At 42.9% G+C, this 22,970-nt stretch overlaps 1 protein-coding gene across 12 annotated transcripts in view; it reads right to left on the minus strand.

The window, feature by feature from the left end:
• The window catches only part of MITF (melanocyte inducing transcription factor), a 386,463-nt gene that overhangs the window by 133,633 nt on the left and 229,860 nt on the right, over positions 1 to 22,970 (minus strand). For 8 of the 12 annotated variants that reach the window (XM_082265296.1, XM_082265295.1, XM_082265307.1 and 5 more), the window contains exon 2: positions 5,330 to 5,582. In XM_082265296.1, coding sequence (XP_082121422.1) covers positions 5,330 to 5,582 — 253 coding nt within the window. The remainder of the gene's footprint in view (positions 1 to 5,329; positions 5,583 to 22,970) is intronic. The other 4 variants (XM_082265298.1, XM_082265300.1, XM_082265305.1 and 1 more) reach the window with 1 other exon arrangement.

Raw genomic sequence — 22,970 nt, forward strand, 5'->3', positions numbered from 1 at the left:
GGATCTGCCTGAAAAAACTGACAGATGGACCCGATGGGTCTGCTTGTGTGAAAGGGGCCTAAATCCTTTGGAACTCTGCACACCAGTCAGTTGCGGGTCAATTGCATTTTTGGTGCTGTAAAAAAAAATAAACATCAAAAACGCACCTCTCCATTGAAATGAATTAAAAATGCATAAAACAGCGGCAAAACGCATTAAAAAAATGCACCTACGGTTGTGTATTTGGTGTGTTTTTTGATTCACATGTTTTTTCACAGGTCCATGCTGATGTCAGCCAACCACAAAATGCACTGGAAATGTGGCAGAAATATGCGACACATATGCGTTTTTACCGCTGAGTAGTGTGAAAGCAGCCTGTAGTAAGAGCTATCCATACTCTACACTAAGATTTACTTAGAAAGAATACAAACAAATTCAGCAAGACATTTAGGATGAATAGTGTGCAGCAGATTTACCTGCTTCTTATGGTTTCTGAAGTCAGGAAACATTAATCATACACGTGATCAGTTATGACACCAGCCATTGGATGGTTTGACAGTTTGGTTGAGAGCCCAACCAATGTGACAGTTGCATTCCCGGCACTGCAGGGGTTAACTGCACATTTATTCCCCTATATCCCCTATGCTCCTGCAGTAAACTGTCCCTCCTCGTCATCACATCCAGTGCAAGGCTACAGACGCTGCATTGAATTGATCAGGTAAGTACAGTGCCTTGCGAAAGTATTCGGCCCCCTTGAACTTTTCGACCTTTTTCCACATTTCAGGCTTCAAACATAAAGATATAAAAACTGTAATTTTTTGTAAAGAATCAACAACAAGTGGGACACAATCATGAAGTGGAACGAAATTTATTGGATATTTCAAACTTTTTTAAGAAATAAAAAACTGAAAAATTGGGCGTGCAAAATTATTCAGCCCCCTTAAGTTAATACTTTGTAGCGCCACCTTTTGCTGCGATTACAGCTGTAAGTCGCTTGGGGTATGTCTCTATCAGTTTTGCACATTGAGAGACTGAAATTTTTGCCCATTCCTCCTTGCAAAACAGCTCGAGCTCAGTGAGGTTGGATGGAGAGCGTTTGTGAACAGCAGTTTTCAGTTCTTTCCACAGATTCTCGATTGGATTCAGGTCTGGACTTTAACTTGGCCATTCTAACACCTGGATATGTTTATTTGTGAACCATTCCATTGTAGATTTTGCTTTGTTTTATATCATTGTCTTGTTGGAAGACAAATCTCCCTCCCAGTCTCAGGTCTTTTGCAGACTCCATCGGGTTTTCTTCCAGAATTACACACAGGTGGATTCTATTTATCATCATTAGTCATTTAGGTCAACATTGGATCATTCAGAGATCCTCACTGAACTTCTGGAGAGAGTTTGCTGCACTGAAAGTAAAGGGGCTGAATAATTTTGCACGCCCAATTTTTCTGTTTTTTATTTGTTAACAAAGTTTGAAATATCCAATAAATTTCGTTCCACTTCATGATTGTGTCCCACTTGTTGTTGATTCTTCACAAAAATGTACAGTTTTATATCTTTATGTTTGAAGCCTGAAATGTGGCAAAAGGTCGCAAAGTTCAAGGGGGCCGAATACTTTCGCAAGGCACTGTAAATCTTTTCTACGCTCCCTAGACATAAACAAGCAGTTTACCTTTGCAGTGCAGGTACGTCCCCACTGCAAGGGAGAATTTTCACGTTTCTTGGAGTTGGGCTTTACGTGTTTAACCACTTGCCGACCAGCCGCCGTGAGTTTCACAGCGGCAGGTCGGCTCTATTACGTGAAACAACGTACCTGTACATTGCTATTGCTTCATGTAATAGATAGTGGGGGCGTGGGCGCACGCTGCCGGAGGAGCGCACATGTGCCTACTGGCCAGGGGAGAGCCAATCAGCAGGTCCGGCGGACACGATGTCTGCCGTCCACCCGCGATCCTTCTCCATGGAGACAGAACGACGGTCTGCCTATGTAAACAAGGCAGACCGCTGTTCTGTCAGAGATGAACACAGGGATCCTGTGTTCCTCCTATTTAGGAACACAGGTCTCAGTGTTCATCCAGTGAGTCGATCCCCCATACCGTTAGAAAGCACCCCCTAGGAGCACACTTAACCCTTTGCTCGCCCCTGGTGTTAACCCCTTCCCCGCCAGTGTCATTATTACAGTAACAGTGCATATTTTTAGTACTGATTACTGTAGTAAAGCACTGATTACTGTAGTAATGTCACTGGTCCCCCCAAAAGTGTCAATTAGTTGTCGGATCTGTTCGCCGCAATGTCGCAGTCCCGCTAAAAATCTCTGATCTCCGTCATTTCTAGTAAAAAATAAATAAATAAAAATGGCATAAATCTATCCATTTGTTTGTAAACGCGATAACTTTTGCGCAAACCAATAAATATACACTTATTGGGATTTTTGTTACCAAAAATATGTGGCAGAATATATATTGGCCTAAATTTATGAAAAAAAAAGATTTTTAATTTTTTTATTGGGAATGTAATATAGCAGAAAGTAAAAAATATTGTTTTTTTTTTGGTTTTTTTTTTCAGAATTGTCGCTCTTTTTTTGTTTATAGCGCAAAAAAAAAAAAAAAACGCAGAGGTGATCAAATACCACCAAAAGAAAGCTCTATTGGTGGGGGAAAAAGAAAGGACATCAAGTTTATTTGGATACAGCATCGCACCAATACGCAATTGTCAGGTAAAGTAACGCAGTGCCGCATCGCAAAAAATGGCCTGGTCATTAAGGGGGTAAACCTTCCAGTCCTTAAGTGGTTAAGTAGATGAGGTTTAAGTGTTTAGGTAAGGGAGGGTTAAGTGTTAGGTGTTTAGATCACTATGGGTTAGGTGTCTAGGTATAGAAGGGCTAGGTGTTAGGTGTTTAGGTTGGTTAGGGTTAAGTGTTTAGGTAGGTAAGGGTCAAGTGTTAAGGTAGGAGACGGTTAAGTGTTTAGGTAGGGGAGGGCTAAGGTTAAATGTTTAGGTGGTGGCGGATTTAGGTAAGGTAGGGTTAAGGGTTTAGGTAGGTAAGGGTTTAGGTAGGTGAGGGTTAAGGTTAAGTGTTTAGGTAGTGGAGGGTTAGGCGTTAAGTGTTTAGGTAGGAGAGTGTTGATGTCGGGAGGATTAAATGTTTAGTGTTTAGGTAGGTGAGGGTAAAGTGTTTAGGTAAGGGAGGGTTAGGTGTTCAGGTAAAAGGGAAATAGGTGTTTAGGTAGGTAAGAGTCAAGTATTTAGGTAGGTGAGGATTAAGGTTACGTGTATAAGTAGATGAGCGTTATAGTTAAGTTTTCAGTAGTCGAGGGTTAGGGTTAAGTGCTTAAGTAGGTGAGGGATAAGGTTACACGTTTAGTAGTCAAGGGTTAGCTGTTATGTTTTTAGGTAGGTGAGGGTTAAGTGTTTACATAAGTAAGGGTTAAGTGTTCAGGTAGGGGAGGGATAGGTTCTTAGGTAGGGGAGGGATAGGTGTTTAGGTAGGGGAGGGATAGGTTCTTAGGTAGGGGAGGGATAGGTGTTTAGGTAGGGGAGGGATAGGTGTTTAGGTAGGGGAGGGATAGGTTCTTAGGTAGGGGAGGGATAGGTTCTTAGGTAGGGGAGGGATAGGTGTTTAGGTAGGGGAGGGATAGGTGTTTAGGTAGAGGAGGGATAGGTGCTTAGGTAGGGGAGGGATAGGTGCTTAGGTAATGGAGGGATAGGTGTTTAGGTAGGGGAGGGATAGGTGTTTAGGTAGGGGAGGGATAGGAGTTTAGGTAGGTGGAGGGATAGGTGCTTAGGTAGGGGAGAGATAGGTGTTTAAGTAGGGGAGCGATAGGTGTTTAGGTAGGGGACGGATGGGTGTTTAGGTAGGGGAGGGATAGGTGTTTAGGTAGGGAAGGGATAGATTCTTAGGTAGGGGAGGGATAGGTGTTTATGTAGGGGAGGGATAGGTGTTTAGGTAGGGGAGGGATAGGTGCTTAGGTAGGGGAGGGATAGGTGTTTAGGTAGGGGAGGGATAGGTGTTTAGGTAGGGGACGGATAGGTGTTTAGGTAGGGGAGGGATAGGTGTTTAGGTAGGGGACAGATAGGTGTTTAGGTAGGGGAGGGATAGGTGCTTAGGTAGGGGAGGGATAGGTGTTTAGGTAGGGGAGGGATAGGTGTTTAGGTAGGGGAGGGATAGGTGCTTAGGTAGGGGAGGGATAGGTGTTTAGGTAGGGGAGGGATAGGTTCTTAGGTAGGGGAGGGATAGGTGTTTAGGTAGGGGAGAGATAGGTGTTTAGGTAGGGGAGGGATAGGTGCTTAGGTAATGGAGGGATAGGTGTTTAGGTAGGGGAGAATAGGTGTTTAGGTAGGGGAGGGATAGGTGCTTAGGTAGGGGAGGGATAGGTGTTTAGGTAGGGGAGGGATAGGTGTTTAGGTAGGGGAGAATAGGTGTTTAGGTAGGGGAGGGATAGGTGCTTAGGTAGGGAACAGATAGGTGTTTAGGTAGGGGAGAGGTAAGTGTTTTCAGTAGGTGAGGGTTAGGTGTTCAGATAGGGGAGGGTTAATCATTAGAGCGTGCCTAACTGTAAGGAATACCTTGTTCATTTCTAATCAGCTGTCAAGCTGCACTACACCGAATACGTCTCATTGATTTGTACAAACATATCGATCTGTCACTGCGATTCACTTATGAAAAGTTAACAGCTGACAAATCATCGTACAAATAATATATCAGTCTGCAAAAGGAAAAACAAGACACGTTTGAAATCCCAATGTATATACAGTGCTATACCTAATAAAGTAGCAGGTGAACAGTTCATAGGAATCTCAATGCACCTTTGTATCCGATCGTCGCTATATCCAAGTAAAAAGAACATCATATGTATTTTGCTAATAAAATCAGAATATTTAGAGGCCCATTTATAAGGCGAGCAGGTGCAGGGTTAAGTAAATACTGAGCATTTTTTTTTTTCATTTATTTGTAAGATCTTAAAGTATGGGGGAAAAAAAACGCACAAGCTGTTTAGAGCTGTTTCATCAATCGGCAAATTCGGAATCCATTATTTGCCACGAATAAAGAAAAGTCAAAATATCAGCTTTGCCCTATTTTTAACGGGCTCTGGAGACTTGAAAGTGTTAATAACAATTAGCAATAATTAAAACAGTGACACCTGATTGGTTGCTCCAGGTTATGGCACATTTTTTTCTCTTTCCTATGATTGCACTTTGAACCGTATCTCTATTCTAGAATAAGCGTGAACGATCCTTGCATTGCCTTACTAAGTATATCAGACTGTTCTGAATGGAAGGTGAGTTAGTTTTCCTCCTCTACAGAATCATCACCAGAGCAGCTGAAATTGAGGGAATAGAAAATGGCACGTACCTTGAGAACTTCCATTGGTACTTGGGCAGGAGCGGGCAGGCTGGTGGACACGCTGACGTTGATGGCTGGTGTGTGGCTGGCTGGCACTCTCTGTTGCATGAAATGAGCTGCCTGCTGCTTCTGCTGTTGCTGCTCACGGCGCTCTTGCTCTTGCATCTGCTCACGCATCAGCTGCTGCCGTAGCAGAATCCGTGATGTCATGCTGGAGGAGCTTAGTGGAGGCTTCGATGCTCCGTGATGCTCGGCTGAACTGCTGTGAAAAGGCAAAAGATAGGCTCCTAATTAGTGGGGATTCTCATTGCTGCTCACCCAGCATGTTTAAAGGGCTCTGCTTTTAAAACCTGTTGGGAATCAACGGACATGCAAAGACATTTTCAGCTTCAAGTACGATTGCAGAGCCGGAATGACCAATTTAAAGCGGAATTAAAGACTTATTTTTAAAACAATTGCGGGCAGACAGGCTGTTTAATGTAGAATGCCTCTTCTACAATAAAATAAATCTACCTGCCTGTTGGCAGTCTTTCTTAGAATGTATGCTGAGCAGTGCATGCGCAGCTCAGTATACAGTATATTCAGGCACTGTAAACACAAAAGAAGGGCGCACCAGCCTAGCGCATTATCCTCAGTAAGGCTTTTTATTTATAAAAGATTAAAAGATGTCTACTCACAAACAGGTGATGTATACCAGCATATCAGATCCAACTGACAACGTCCATAATATTGGGGTCCACAATCTTAGTGAAGGATAACGGCTAACGCGTTTCGAGCCTCCTGAGGAAGAGGCATTGCCTCGAAACGCGTTAGCCATTATCCTTCACTAAGATTATGGACGTTGTCAGTTGGATCTGATATGCTGGTATACATCACCTGTTTGTGAGTAGACATCTTTTAATCTTTTATAAATAAAAAGCCTTACTGAGGATAATGTGCTAGGCTGGTGCGCCCTTCTTTTGTGTTTACAGTGTTATGTCGACCACCCCGGTCGTAGAGGGCAGCAAGGTCTAGCCATTGAGGATGCCAAGTATGAGTCCCGTGACAGAAGTAGTCTGAGAGCCTTGGTTCTGAGCGCAGGAGCAAGGTGCCAAGCATCGCACATTTCTTTTGGAGCATATTCAGGCACTGTGCCTGTGTGCTGGGATGAAAGAACTCCTGCACATGTGCGGACGTTATGTCATCTCCAATGATGACCAGCACTCAGAGAAAATGCCGATGCCCACAAGGGACCTCACGGGATCAAAGTGTGGGAGCTACGGTTAGTATCCGTAGCTTAGTAGTATGGGCACTGATGAGGCTGCACTGATAAGAAAGCACTGATGGGCACTGATAGGCGGTAATGATAGACACTGATATGCTGTACTGATGGACACTGATGTGTTGCACTGATGGACACTGATATACTGCACTAATGGACACTGATATGATGCATTGATGAGACTACATTGATGAGCACTGATGGGGCTGCACTATGACCTATGTCATCAGCTCTTTACCCTGATCATTGATTTTCTGTATCCAAGGAACACAGCTCACCACCGATCATTGTACTGCGGGTAGGAAGGTGTTAATATATATTGCAGCTCACTAATCTGTAGATGCGGTGGCTGAATTTGTTTTCTTTTTTCATTTTTTCTCTTATTTTCACATGGTGATCCTGCCATTAACATACTTCCTGTCCAAGGGTGACAACACTCACTGTAATGACTCTATGGAGGGGCAGTGTTGTCACCCTAGGACAGGAAGTGTGTTAGGACTAAAAAAGAAAGAAAACTGAATATTAACCCCTTCCCGCTCACCATGGCATCCCTTTAAACATTTCGGAACACCCTGGGGGTGGGAAGGATCAGCAACCATGTGACCACTGTAAGCTGGTCATAGATGGGTAGAATTTCGCACAAAAAAATATTTAGGAGAAGAATATTCTAAGAAAAGTGTTTGTTTTTCTAATCATGGGGTTAAAATCGATGTTCGTTTTTGATCACAGAGAAGGGAAAATTCAAAGGAGAAAGATGGAAAATATTTCTAGAACGAACAAATTTCTAATAGTGTATGTGGTTTTCCTTGGGTAAAGTCCATTAATTCCAAAATCAAATGTTAAAAGCCAACCAAATCTTTCAAACAACATCTGAATGTTCTGAAATTTTTCGGATGAATTTTCCTAAGGCTTTTCCTAAGAATTTTCATTCGAAATACTAATAATCTTTGGCCAGCTTAACAGTGGTCACATGATCAAAAGCCGATCCCGTTGGCTACCAATCTTTAGCCTGGACTGAGAACGATCTTTGACAGTTCTTTGTGCCAGGAGTGCAGTGAGCGCGCTCTCAGCACATACACATCAGCCACCCACAAACACATATGTGTGGCATGTGGGTGTTAAAGCCCACCCTTTTGCTAACCACACATATGTGTTGGACGATCATAAAGGGGTTAAGGAAGCATTTCATGTACAACAAATATATAAAAATGTATCAGTTCACATGTAAATCTTATTCCTGAGAAATGCTTACGCCTGCATAAAGCATATTACTAAAATATAAATAAAGCCATAACAATATATAGCCATAAGTAAAATATTTAAAAATCATCATACAAATAAATAAATAATATTAATGGAAATAAATAAATAATAAAAAATTAAGTGCAAAAGTGATTAAAAAATATAATAAAGTCCATGTATATACATAGGATTGTCCTTATCCACTATCCACCTGTACCAAAAACTAAATCACAATATGGTGCTCAACTTTCCTGATATGGGGGGGGGGGGCCTAAAGTAGGGCCCCCGACATCACCAATAGGCTGCATGTAGAATTCAATGTCAAAGACGGCAGACGCACTATAGGATATGGTCAAAGACTACAGGCATGATGCAAGCAGGACCAGAATTCTGAAATGCCCCCCAACACACACACACACACTAAAACAACTTTTTTTTTTTCTTTACAAAATATTTTTTCTCCGAACAAAAATAAAATAGTAAATAAATGAGGTATGAAAACCATCGAGAAAAGTGCAAAATCCTCACCCTTATCCCTCTCCAGAATCATTCTCATCCATCTGTATAAATTAACTCCATCATCCTCATCCCCCTCCAGAATCATCCTCATTCCCCTCCCTCTCCACAATGTAACTGCATTATCCGCATCCCTCTCCAGATTCATCCTCATCCCCCTCCAGGATCATCCTCCTCCCTCTCCACAGTGTAACTCCATCATCCTCATCTCTCTCCAGATTCATCCTCATCCCCCTCCAGAATCATCCTCACCCGCTCCCTCTCCACAGTGTAACTCCATCATCCTCATCTCTCTCCAGATTCATCCTCATCCCCTTCCAGGATCATCCTCCTCCCTCTCCACAGTGTAACTCCATCATCCTCATCTCTCTCCAGATTCATCCTCATCCCCCTCCAGGATCATCCTCCTCCCTCTCCACAGAGTAACTCCATCATCCTCATCTCTCTCCAGATTCATCCTCATCCCCCTCCAGGATAATCCTCCTCCCTCTCCACAGTGTAACTCCATCATCCTCATCTCTCTCCAGATTCATCCTCATCCCCCTCCAGAATCATCCTCACCCCCTCCCTCTCCACAATGTAAATCAGTCACCCTCATCCCCCTCCAGGATCATCCTCATCCTCCTCCCTCTCCACAGTGTAACTCCATCATCCTCATCTCTCTCCAGATTCATCCTCATCTCTCTCCAGATTCATCCTCATCTCCCTACAGAATCATCCTCACCCCCCTCCCTCTCCACAATGTAAATCAGTCATCCTCATCCCTCTCCACAATGTAACTCCATCATCCTCATCCCCCTCCAGATTCATCCTCACCCACTCCAGAATCATCCGTATCCCCCATTCTCTCCACAATGTAACTCCATCGTCCTCATCCCCCTCCAGATTCATCCTCACCCCCTCCAGAATCATCCGTATCCCCCATTCTCTCCACAATGTAACTCAATCATCCTCATCTCTCTCCAGATTCATCCTCATCCCCCTCCAGGATAATCCTCCTCCCTCTCCACAGTGTAACTCCATCATCCTCATCTCTCTCCAGATTCATCCTCATCCCCCTCCAGGATAATCCTCCTCCCTCTCCACAGTGTAACTCCATCATCCTCATCTCTCTCCAGATTCATCCTCATCCCCCTCCAGGATCATCCTCCTCCCTCTCCACAGTGTAACTCCATCATCCTCATCTCTCTCCAGATTCATCCTCATCCCCCTCCAGAATCATCCTCACCCCCTCCCTCTCCACAATGTAAATCAGTCACCCTCATCCCCCTCCAGGATCATCCTCATCCTCCTCCCTCTCCACAGTGTAACTCCATCATCCTCATCTCTCTCCAGATTCATCCTCATCTCTCTCCAGATTCATCCTCATCTCCCTACAGAATCATCCTCACCCCCCTCCCTCTCCACAATGTAAATCAGTCATCCTCATCCCTCTCCACAATGTAACTCCATCATCCTCATCCCCCTCCAGATTCATCCTCACCCACTCCAGAATCATCCGTATCCCCCATTCTCTCCACAATGTAACTCCATCGTCCTCATCCCCCTCCAGATTCATCCTCACCCCCTCCAGAATCATCCGTATCCCCCATTCTCTCCACAATGTAACTCAATCATCCTCATCTCTCTCCAGATTCATCCTCATCCCTCTCCACAATGTATCTCCATCATCCTCATCCCTCTCCCGAATCATCCTCATCCCTCTCCACAATGTAAATCAACCATCCTCATCCCTCTCCAGAATCATGCTCATCCCACTCCACAACGTACCTCCATCATCCTCATCCCTCTCCCAAATCATCCTCATCCCTCTCCCGAATCATCCTCATCCCTCTCCACAATGTACCTCCATCATCCTCATCCCTCTCCCAAATCATCCTCATCCCTCTCCACAATGTACCTCCATCATCCTCATCCCTGTGCAGAATCATCCTCATCCCTCTCCACAATGTAACTCCATCATTCTCATCCCTCTCTAGAATCATCCTCATCCGTCTCCACAACGTACCTCCATCATCCTCATCCCTCTCTAGAATCATCCTCATCCGTCTCCACAATGTAACTCCATCATCCTCATCCCTCTTCATAGTGTAACTCCATCATCCTCATCCCCCTCATAACAGCTGCCAAAACTGCCTTACGCTGCTGGCACTGGCCATGGCCAATGGTTAAAAAGTAAATAAAAAAACTCATACAGATGGGCGCCCCTCTAGGAAGGGCGCTGGTAGGCACATGCCAAAATTTCCTTTTGGGAAATCCGTTCCTGGATGCAAGAGATGGTCAGAGACTACAGATGTGATACAGGAGTTGTTGTAGATTGGAGATATGCCTCAGGAGTCATAGCCTGGAGACGTATTACATGAAAGCATTAGAGATCACTACTATAACAGGACAACACAGATTGGGGTCTGCAGGGTCTCAAGGGCTGCACAGGTTGGGCACCAGGGACCTATAAGAAAGCAGCTCACCTTTTTATCTGACTCTCAATTAGAGCAAGGTCAATGAGCACTTAGAATGATCCACTCTATGAATGTTACTCTACATCCAACTGAATCTCTCCGAATAACATCAGATCTCATGGGCAGAAATTCACCATATTTACTATGTATATAGATATAAGGGAATAAGACAAACATATGATAGTGAAAGTACCACTTAAACAATTTACTTAAAAATAAATAAAATCACATGCACTCATGTATTCCAAGGGTGTATTAGCTCTATTTATACATTTCCAAATGGAAAAAACACCAACAGGCATACCAGCTGAGTAGGTCCCTTAATGTCCACAAACGTGGTGACGTAACTAAAACCCAATCAACCCGTACATGTTTCGTCACTTAACTTTCTCAGGGAGTACAGAACACACTCTTTTTATTATTTAAATTGCTCTGCAGGATTGGAGGGTAAAAGTGAAAACAGGTCCTGAACTTCAGCCACTTTACACCCATTTACAAACAAGAGATTTGAAGTGTGAGTTGACGTTTCACCAGAAGCGTTTCAATGCTCAACACTAGGGGGGTCTATGTATGAAACATTTGCTTTGAGGATGTCTTAACCTTTGGCATGTGCACTACAAATGTTTGCCATATTGTTTGTTATATGAATGAATGTAAATTCAAGTTACTAACCATAACTTACAAAGCCATGCATAACTTGTCGCCCAGCTACATCACTAATCCGGTCTCAAAATACCAACCAACTTGTTCTCTTCGTTCCTCCCAGCACCTCCAGCTCTCTAGCTCCCTTGTAACCACTTCCGATGCTCGCCTCCAGGACTTCTCCCGAGCTTCTCCCATCCTCTGGAATGCTCTACCCCCATCTGTCCGACTATCTCCTACTATGTCTACTTTCAAACGATCCCTGAAAACACATCTCTTCAGAGAAACCTATCTGGCAATCACCTAACAACTGTACTTTTATTTTCTCCATCAGCCCATCCCCCACAGTTATTACCTCTTGTATCTCTTGACCGTCCCTCTTAGATTGTAAGCTCTAACAAGCAGGGCCCTCTGATTCCTCCTGTATTAAATTGTATTGTATTTGTACTGTCATTGTAAAGCGCTGCGTAAACTGTCGGCGCTATATAAATACTATATAATAATAATATAATAGTCTCCTATGACTGTCAGCTCCATCTAGTTGACATGATGCAGTATTTTTCCTGATCAAAAAAATTACATTACAGCCACTAGATGGAGCTGACAGTCATAGGAGATAATTACACTGATCAAAAAACTTAAAAGAAACACTTTTTAAACAGAGTAAAGCATCAAGTCAATTAAACTCCTGAGATATTGATCCAGTCAGTTTAGCAGAGAGGGTCGTTAATCAGTTTCAGCTGCTTTGGTGTTAATGAAATTAAAATCAATGAGACGACCTCCAAAACAGAATAGTTTTACAGTGGGTCCTGGGTTCCTCCTGGTGCACGACAATGCCCAGCCTCATGTGGCGAGAGTATGCAGACAGTTCGTGGAGGATGAAGGAATTGATACCATTGAATGGCCGCACGCTCGCCTTACCTAAATGCAACAGAACACCTTTGGGACATTATGTTTCGGTTCATCCGACGCTGCCAGGTTGCACCTCAGTCTGTTCAGGAGCTCAGTGATGCCCTGGTCCAGATCTGGGAGGAAATATCCCAGGACACCATCCGTCACCTCATTAGGAGCATGCCCCGATGTTGTCAGGCATGCATACAAGCACATGGGGGCCATACAAACTACCGAGGACCATTTTGAGTTGCTGCAATGAAATTTCAGCAAAATGGACTAGCCTGCTGCATCATTTTTTCACTTTGATTTTGGGGTGTCTTTGAATTCCGCCCTCTGTAGGTTGATCATTTTCATTTCCATCAAACAATGTGGCATTCTTTCCTTCCTAACACATTACCCAGTCCATACCAGTATAGATATCCAGCATGAGGATGAGTCTTTACTAAGCGCTAGTACTGACAAACTAGAATTATCTAATGGCGGTTTAGGACATTTTATTGAAATAAATGCAGATAAAGCACAGAATTAATCTAATTAGTACAACCGGTGCATTTCATATGTGTTTGGTTATAGGACGATGAGGGGGCAACGCTACGGAAGGATCATAGCATGACCTGTATATCATGTGACTGGGTGGGGGACTACAAGTCCCAGTATGGCCTGTTTACAGTGCATAGTGTAACTGGAGGACTAGAAATTTCAGAATGACCTTATATACTTATATACTACAAATTCTGGCCTGTCCTGTGTAAAATGTATATGTGGCTGGAGGACTACAAGTACCAACACAATCTTTAAACACTGTATATTGTAAATGCAGGACTAAGTCTCAGTATGATCTGTATGTGTTTTATATCATAACTGAAAAATGACAAGCCCCAGTATGACCTGTATGTACCCTATATTTTAATTAGAGGACTACAAGTCCCAGTATGACCTGTATGTACCTTATATTTTAATTAGAGGACTACAAGTCCCAGTATGACCTGAATATATCCCATATTGTAATTAGAGGACTACAAGTCCTAGTATGAGCTGTATGCACCCTATATTGTAATTAAAGGGACTACAAGTCCCAGTATGACCTGTATGTACCCTATATTGTAATTAGAGGACTACAAGTCCCAGTATGACCTGTATGTACCCTATATTGTAATTAGAGGACTACAAGTCCCAGTATGACCTGCATGTACCCTATATTTTAATTAGAGGACTACAAGTCCCAGTATGACCTGCATGTACCCTATATTTTAATTAGAGGACTACAAGTCCCAGTATGACCTGAATATATCCCATATTGTAATTAGAGGACTACAAGTCCTAGTATGAGCTGTATGCACACTATATTGTAATTAAAGGGACTACAAGTCCCAGTATGACCTGTATGTACCCTATATTTTAATTAGAGGACTACAAGTCCCAGTATGACCTGCATGTACCCTATATTTTAATTAGAGGACTACAAGTCCCAGTATGACCTGAATATACCCCATATTGTAATTAGAGGACTACAAGTCCTAGTATGAGCTGTATGCACCCTATATTGTAATTTGAAGACTACAACTCCCATTATGATCTGCATGTACCCTCCATTGTAATTAGAGGTCTACAAGTCCCACTATGACCTGCATGTACCCTATATTGTAATTAGAAGACTACAAATCCCAAGTATGACCTGTATGTAGTGTATTTGATTACTGAAATACTATCAAATTAATTAATGGCCTGTATGCACCCTATATTGTAACTGGAGACTACAAGTCCCAGCATGGTTTGTATGTAGGTTAGGTTGCAATTAGAATACTACAAGTCCTAGTATGACCTGTATATACCCTATATTATAATTAGAGTATTACAAGTCCCAGTATGACCTGCCTGTAGCCTATATTGTAATTAGAGGACTACAAGTCCCAGTATGAGCTGTATGTACCCTTTATTGTAATTAGAAGACTACAAATCCCAATATGACCTGCATGTACCCTACATAGTAAATAGAGGACTACAAGTCCCAATATGATCTGCATGTACCCTATATTGTTGAAATTAGAGGACTGCAAGTCTCAGTATGACCTGTATGTACCCTATATTATATTTTGAGGACTACAAGTCTCAGCACAAGCTTTATGTACCCTATATTGTAATTAGAAGACAAGTCCCAGTATGAGGTGTATGTACCCTATATTGTAATTAGAAGACTACAAGTCCCAGTATGAGGTGTATGTACCCTATATTGTAATTAGATGACTGCAAGTCCTATTATGACCTGTATGTACCCTTTAATGTAATTAGAAGACTACAAGTATCATTATGACCTGCATGTACCCTTAATTGTAATTAGAGGACTACAAGTCCCAGTATCACTAGCATGAATCCTATATTGTATCTAGAAGACTACAAATCCCAGTAAGATCAGTAAGTACCATATAGTGTAAATAGAAGACTACAAGTCCAAGTATGACCTGTATGCACTGTATTAGATGACTGAAAGACTACAAACTCTAGAATGGTCTGTATGCATCCTATATTGTAACTGGAAGACTACAAGTCCCAGCTTCAATGTACTCTTTATTGTTACTAGAGGACTACAAATGCATTTATGACCAGTATAAATTCCTTACTGGGGGTGGGGAGGTAAAAGTCTCCCACAATGCAACAACCTATAATTCCACCCTTTAAGCAAGTCCAGATTTATCATTATCCACAGTAGGCCTGTGCCTATAGGCGTCAGAGACAAAGAGGCAGCTTTTCCCTGTATAGTTATTGGTCTCACTTTTTTTTTTTTTTTTTTGCCAATAGAGAAATAGGACCAATGAGAAAAGGAAATGTTTTTTGTAGTCCTTTTCACACGGGGCGGACTCTGCTCCGATCAGCAGGTGATCTGCTCACAGATCTCCTGCTGATCAGAGGAGAAGACCTGATTGGAACTGGACCGGTGTGTGAAAGGAGCATAGGAGGGCTAATTCCGGCAGAGGGGAGATTGTGTTTCTACAGGCTCTGGTTATGAATATCTAGCCCTGCATGAAGTATTAGTAACTAGCATATAACATGAACAGTGCGGTAACTGTGTAAGGGGGTCCCATAGCATATCAGTTCAGGGCCCCCTCCCTCTCTATTCTCTATCTCGAAGGCAATTCCTTTAATAATACAGGATACCAATTGATTTTATAGCAATTGTAGGGAGGTTCTCAACTATATCCAAACATATCTGTCAAATAGTAAGCCCACCTGAACACTTCATGTGTAACCAGACCGGTTTTTGGGCCCCATAGCAGTCACGCGGTCTGCATTGGCTATAGTCACGGCCTTGGATGTAAAAGTAGTGTGCTCCAAAGTGCTTGCTTAATGTTTCCCTGTGTTACCATAAAAATAAACGCAGAATATATCCTCTGTGGGCATGGATGCTGCAGTTCCCATTAACTTATACTTCTCACCCCAACTGTGAAGAGCGTTGGAGCAACAGCAAACTCAACACTGCAGATGGTTATACATCTGCATCCAGCACCATATATACTTACCTTACACAGATGGTTATGAAAGGAAGTTTTTTTTTTTTTCCCTTTATAATTTCCTGCTGATATTCTCGCCTCAGTATATTTAGAAAACCTCAAAGCTCCTTAGCAGTTTCACTAATGACACTGCGTCAGACTTCTCACAGCCCCGACTCATAATCCCGATCGTTCAAACAATTCCTTGTCAATCGTCACGTTTTGCTGCTAATTAGGAGCCGAGAACGCCTCTACCAAGCCCGCCAATAACAGAGCTGACGGTGACAGCCTCCTGTTCCCAGCCATGCACACTTCACCATTCGTTATCCTCAGAATGGCGCGACGCACGGTAACGTCTGCGGGTTTGTTGTTCTGTTTTTACAGAAGGCAACAGGCAGAAGGAAAGGCTTGAAGGGAAGATCAAACAATGAGTTTGTAGGGAGCCCAAGCCGATTTTCCGAGTGAGATTGTCTTGTTATTCAAGGCCTGTCAGGTCACAACATTCCCAAAGTGTCTGATCCTTTTGATAAAACGGGAGAAAAACCTTTGTTCAGAGACTAATGCAGCTGTGGAGTAATCGCACTAATTAGCTGCTCAAGTCACTGACTGTGATACTTGAAGAAAAAAAAAAATGTGCAATTAACAATGGAGAGAAAGTGGGATGGAGACATACCACAGGTATTAGTATTAGGGTACCACTTTGTTTTATAATGTGTATATATAAATATACATATATATATATATATATATATTATTCATATATATATATATATACTGTATATATATAATATATAATATATATATATATATATATATATATATATATATTCTGTATATATATATATATTCTGTATATATATATATATATATATTCATGATATATATATATATTTATTTATTCATTTTATATATATATATATATATATATATATATATATATATATATATATATACATATATACACACACACACACACACACAATATATTACCAGAAGTAAAGTTAGGACGCCTGCCTTTACACACGCATGAACTTTAATGTACAGTAATATAGTTACAAAAGAGGGACATATATATATATATATGTATAGATATAGGTTTAGATATATATATATATATATATATATATATATATACACACTATATTACCAAAAGTATTGGGATACCTGCCTTTAATGGCATCCCAGTCTTAGTCTGATATATTTCAATATTGAGTTGGCCAACCCTTTGTATCTATAACAGCTTCAACTCTTCTGGGAAGGCTGTCCACAAGGTTTAGGAGTGTGTCTATGGGAATGTTTGACCATTCTTCCAGAAGCACGTTTGTGAGGTGCAGGCCAGTCAAGTTCCTCCACTCCAAACTCGCTCATCCATGTCTTTATGGACCATGCTTTGTGCACTGATGCGCAGTCATGTTGGAACAGGAAGGGGCCATCCTCAAACTGTTCTCACAAAGTCGGGAGCATGAAATTGTCCAAAATGTCTTGGTATGCTGACGCCTTAAGAGTTCCCTTCACTGGAACTATAGGGCAAAGCCCAAACGCTTAAAAACAATCCAATACCATTATTCCTCCTCCATCAGTGCACAAAGCAAGGTCCATAAAGACATGGATGAGCGAGTTTGGGGTGGAGGAACTTGACTGGCCTGCACAGAGTCCTGACCTCAACCCAATAGAACACCTTTGGGATGAATAAAATCAGAGACTACAAGCCAGGCCTTTTCGTCCTACGGTACTTCAAAATCTCCATAGGTGATGCTTTAAATACTTTAAGGGTTAAAAGTTTACAGTTGCAGAGGGGGTCTAGTGTGAGAATTATTGCTCTCGTTCTAACAATTGGGGCAATACCTCATATGTGTGGCTCTTTAATTTTTTTTGGTTTTTTTTTTTTGATTTGTTTTATTCTATTTTTAAGTTTTTTTATTTTTTTTTTTTACACTTTCCTTTGAAATTTTTTTTTGATCCCTTACAAGGAATGTAAACATCCCTTGTGACAGCAATAGTCACGTGTCAGGTATTTTTTGGGGAGGGATCTGGGGACCACAAATACCTTCTTTTCAATTAAAAGCATTAAAATGCCAAGTTTGGCTGTTTTGAATATTGAATTGTTTTTAAAATCTGGTGCCTTTAAATCTTCAGTAAACCCAAAGTGACATTGTGACGTCACTTCCGGGTTCCTAGATATTAGACCTGATGGCTTTGTTTGGGTCTCTGGCCAGCGGGCGGACGTGCCGGCTGGTCATTTGGGCAACCCAGTGGGATGGGAGAGCCCAGGGTGAGTCATGGGAAGGTGGCGGGAGGGGGGGGGAAAGTCCCCTCCCGCTGCTTGTGATAACAATCGAGCGGTTGCTTAGCTGCATTGGTTGTTATCACAAGAAAGTTGACCATTGGCTCTAAAAACCGGTACCAGGCATCACCCCTGTACAACCACTTGAAGCAGAATGACGTACAGGTACGTGATTTTGCAGCAAGCAGTTAAAGAGGTTGTAAACCTCAGACAAGAAATATGAACAAAGCATATCCTTTTATAGTGTGGATGTGTCTCAATTAAAAGCACTAAGGGGTTGATTTACTAAAACCGGGGAGTGCAAAATATCGTACAGCTGTGCATAGAAACCAATTCGCTTCTAACTTCAGCTTCTTCAGTTAAGCTCTGACAAAAAAAACATGGAAGCTGATTTCTATGCCGAGCTTCACCAGATTTTGTACTTTCCAGTTTTAATAAATTAACCCCAAGTGTCATTTTTCTCCGCTGCTTCATTCCTCTGCTATCAGCATGCTTCTTCAGAGAAAAAAGGTGACAGGAGAGCAGGGGGAGGACTGGGTCAGGGGGCAGGGGGCAATCGCCCCCCAGGCCTCTCTGATGCCCCCTAAAAAGGCTACATCGCTTCTGCCACAGAGATGCCTAAAGGATTCCTGGTAAAGAGAAGTAAAATGCCCCCACTGATCTACTGAGTGGAGAATGAAGACAAGGACCCCCCCCCCCCCAGCATGGATGGTGTAAACTGTGTCTGAGAAGAGGCAGTTTCCATGCCCCACTGGAGACTCCCCCCCCCTCGCCAGCTCTGACTGAGCTGTCCCAGCTCCCCCCAACTGCTCCCTGATGGCCAGGTCGGGAACCCGGATTCGGCCAGTAGGTAGAGAGTAGCTGGAGCCAAGCTTCAGCCTGGAATGGAGTTCAGGAGGAGGCCGGGAAGAGGGAGTGTGGGAAGGTGGCTGAGTCGCCGCACCATGGGCCTCCTGGTTGTATTTGCCCCCTGAGCCGAAATTTGCCAGTCAGCCCCTGCAGGGGAGGACCTCCAGCAGATTGTCAGAAGTGTATTTCAGCTCTCTGCCCCCTGTTTTCTGTCAAGCGTATAAATTCAGCATTTTGAAGAGATGTAGAGAAGAGAAGTTTGCAGATAGATAGATACAACTTATGTAGGAGGATAGGTTCCCCCTCTATATATCATCTGAGGGTAGTCTCTTCAATGGGATTACCACTTTAACTACCAAAAGAGTTCGGTTTTTTTCACTGACAGCTCTAGGTCACCATCTACAATCGGGAGTTGGTGGTTCCCGATCATGAGGATGCTGTGACAGCCAATCCCAATGGTCACATGAGCAAGAACTCTGCCTCCCAGGGTTAAGCTCCCCATAAAGAGGCACCAGGAGGCATCGGCAAAGTGTCAGTCAACTATCTTATGAGATCTAAGAGCATGCTCAAAGTCCAACATGGTAGGACACCAACAAAAATTCCTGTTTTACTTTACAAACTTCTTTCACGTTGTCATTATGGGGTACTGTTTGTAGAAATTTGAGGAAAATAATGAATTTAATCCATATTGAAATAAGGCTGTAACATAACAAATGTGGAAAAAGTCAAGCGCTGTGAATACTTTTCTGTATATAAAATATATGTTTCACTTTTTGAACTAAATTACTTAAATAAAATACATTTTTGATGATATTCTAATTTTATGAGATGCATCTGTATGTTGTATAAAGTCTCATGGGGTCATATGTCCATAGGTCAATAAGCAAGTTAGTACCTCCTTATACCCACATTCAGTCCTGGTTCACACTTGTGCGATGCGGAAAGGCTGCGAATTTGCAGGCTGTTCCCGCATCGCAAACGCACCCCTGGCAGTTCACACTGCCATATGCGATACGCAGGGGGTGTCAATTAAATGTTAACGACACCCCCAGTTTGATCGCATATTGCAGTGCGATCTGACAGTTCGCACAGGATCGGATCGCACAAGTGTGAACCACTGTGCGAACCCGATCCTGATGCAGCTGGAAAAAAGGGTCCTGTGCGTCTTTTGTGTGGGTGCAGTGCGAATTTCAGCCATACAAAGTGTATGGCTGAATTCGCATCCGCACATCCGATCGCATGTAATGAAGGAGCAGTGCGCTCCGAATTACATGCGATCGCCGCACTCGCAAGAGTGTGAACCGGCCCTCAGCCATTGACTTACAGTGGGTACGGAAAGTATTCAGACACCCTTAAATTTTTCACTCTTTGTTATATTGCAGCCATTTGCTAAACTCATTTAAGTTCATTCTTCTTCCTCATGAATGTACACATAGCACCCCATACTGACAGAAAAACACAGAATTGTTGACATTGTTGCAGATTTATTAAAAAAGAAAAACTGAAATATCACATGGTCCTAAGTATTCAGACCCTTTGCTCAGTATTTAGTAGAAGCCCTCTTTTGATCTAATACAGCCAGGAGTATTTTTGGGAAAGATGCAACAAGTCTTTCACACCTGGATTTGGGGATCCTCTGCCATTCCTCCTTGCAGATCCTCTCCAGTTCTGTCAGGTTGGATGGTAAACGTTGGTGGACAGCCATTTTTAGGTCTCTCCAGAGATGCTCAATTGGGTTTAAGTCAGGGCTCTGGCTGGGCCATTCAAGAACAGTCACGGAGTTGTTGTGAAGCCACTCCTTCGTTATTTTAGCTGTGTGCTTAGGGTCATTGTCTTGTTGGAAGGTAAACCTTCGGCCCAGTCTGAGGTCCAGAGCACTCTGGAGAAGGTTTTTGTCCAGGATATCCCTGTACTTGGCCGCATTCATCTTTCCCTCGATTGCAACCAGTCGTCCTGTCCCTGCAGCTGAAAAACACCCCCACAGCATGATGCTGCCACCACCATGCTTCACTGTTGGGACTGTATTGGACAGGTGATGAGCAGTGCCTGGTTTTCTCCACACATACCGCTTAGAATTAAGGCCAAAAAGTTCTATTTTGGTCTCATCAGACCAGAGAATCTTATTTCTCACCATCTTGGAGTCCTTCAGGTGTTTTTTAGCAAACTCCATGCGGGCTTTCATGTGTCTTACACTGAGGAGAGGCTTCCGTCGGGCCACTCTGCCATAAAGCCCCGACTGGTGGAGGGCTGCAGTGATGGTTGACTTTCTACAACTTTCTCCCATCTCCTGACTGCATCTCTGGAGCTCAGCCACAGTGATCTTTGGGTTCTTCTTTACCTCTCTCACCAAGGCTCTTCTCCCCCGATAGCTCAGTTTGGCCGGACGGCCAGCTCTAGGAAGGGTTCTGGTCGTCCCAAACGTCTTCCATTTGAGGATTATGGAGGCCACTGTGCTCTTAGGAACCTTAAGTGCAGCAGAAATCTTTTTGTAACCTTGGCCAGATCTGTGCCTTGCCACAATTCTGTCTCTGAGCTCTTCAGGCAGTTCCTTTGACCTCATGAATCTCATTTGCTCTGACATGCATTGTGATCTGGAAGGTCTTATATAGACAGGTGTGTGGCTTTCCTAATCAAGTCCAATCAGTATAATCAAACACAGCTGGACTCAAATGAAGGTGTAGAACCATCTCAAGGATGATCAGAAGAAATGGAAAGCACCTGAGTTAAATATATGAGTGTCACAGCAAAGGGTCTGAATACTTAGGACCATGTGATATTTCAGTTTTTCTTTTTTAATAAATCTGCAACAATGTCAACAATTCTGTGTTTTTCTGTCAGTATGGGGTGCTATGTGTACATTCATGAGGAAGAAGAATAAACTTAAATGATTTTAGCAAATGGCTGCAATATAACAAAGAGTGAAAAATTTAAGGGGGTCTGAATACTTTCCGTACCCACTGTATATGGATGGCTGTAGCATATGTGGCTCCCTGGTGGGGAAATATGCCCAAATATTACATCATATGGCCCCAGGAACTCGTGTAGTAACCTTGTACTACACTAAACCTTTTATCCAACTTCTACATTATTTAATTTGTTACTTGGAAAAAATAAACAGTATAAAGAAATGTTGTGGTTACAAGAAGCCCTTACGAGTTTGACATCTCATTTGTTGTGTAAGGTCCATGTAACTAGGTCATTGCTTGGGTGTTTCCCCGATTTTTTTATTAGATCAGGACTATTCAGTACTAATGTAAAACAGAAAGTATTGTAACTAAAAGCCATCAAATTTCCCGCTCTCAGATAAGTGAAACAGGAATTTTTGTTGGTGTCATACATTGCTGGACATTGAGCATGCTCTTGGACCTCAGCAGACTATTGACTGACCCTTGTCAAAGGCTCCTGGAAACCCTTCATAGGAATCTAAATAACAGGAGCGAAGTTCTTCATCATGTGACCGCTGTGATTGGCTATAACAGTGACCCCATTATTGAGAACCACCGGCTTGTAAATGGCAGCTGGGAGCTGTCAGTGATCACAACAGTGGAGCACCATGTATGCATAAATGTGGTCCATATGCCATACTGCTTCATATATGTGTTACGCCAGTGGGAACGGGTTAAGCAAGTTCAATCCAATCAGTGACCCAAGGTCTTTTTTCTGGTAACTTCATGCATGAGCATGCACAGTGCCGGTAGAAAGTCATCCAGCGCCCAGGGCCAAGGTGTCAAACTGCAAAACTTCAGACCCCACCTGTCAGTGCACCTGTATGCAGAAGCTGGCTGTGTTTACAAGCTACAGGAGCACTGCACTGAAAGGAGGGGAGGAGCTGGAGAGAGAGCACAGCCCCACCTTCTCCCGCTTCTCTCCTCTACTCCTGGCTCTCTCCTGGACACTTCTGTGCTCAGCTGTGCTCTCTCTCCCCCTCCTACCAACACAGCACTCTTACGTATCTGTGATTACCGCTGCCAGATTCTGTTTACAAGAGTGCTGAACTGGCAGTAAGGAGATGGAGGAG

Source organism: Pelophylax lessonae (genome assembly GCF_965119305.1).
Source record: "Pelophylax lessonae genome assembly, chromosome: 8".
NCBI lineage: Eukaryota > Metazoa > Chordata > Amphibia > Anura > Ranidae > Pelophylax > Pelophylax lessonae.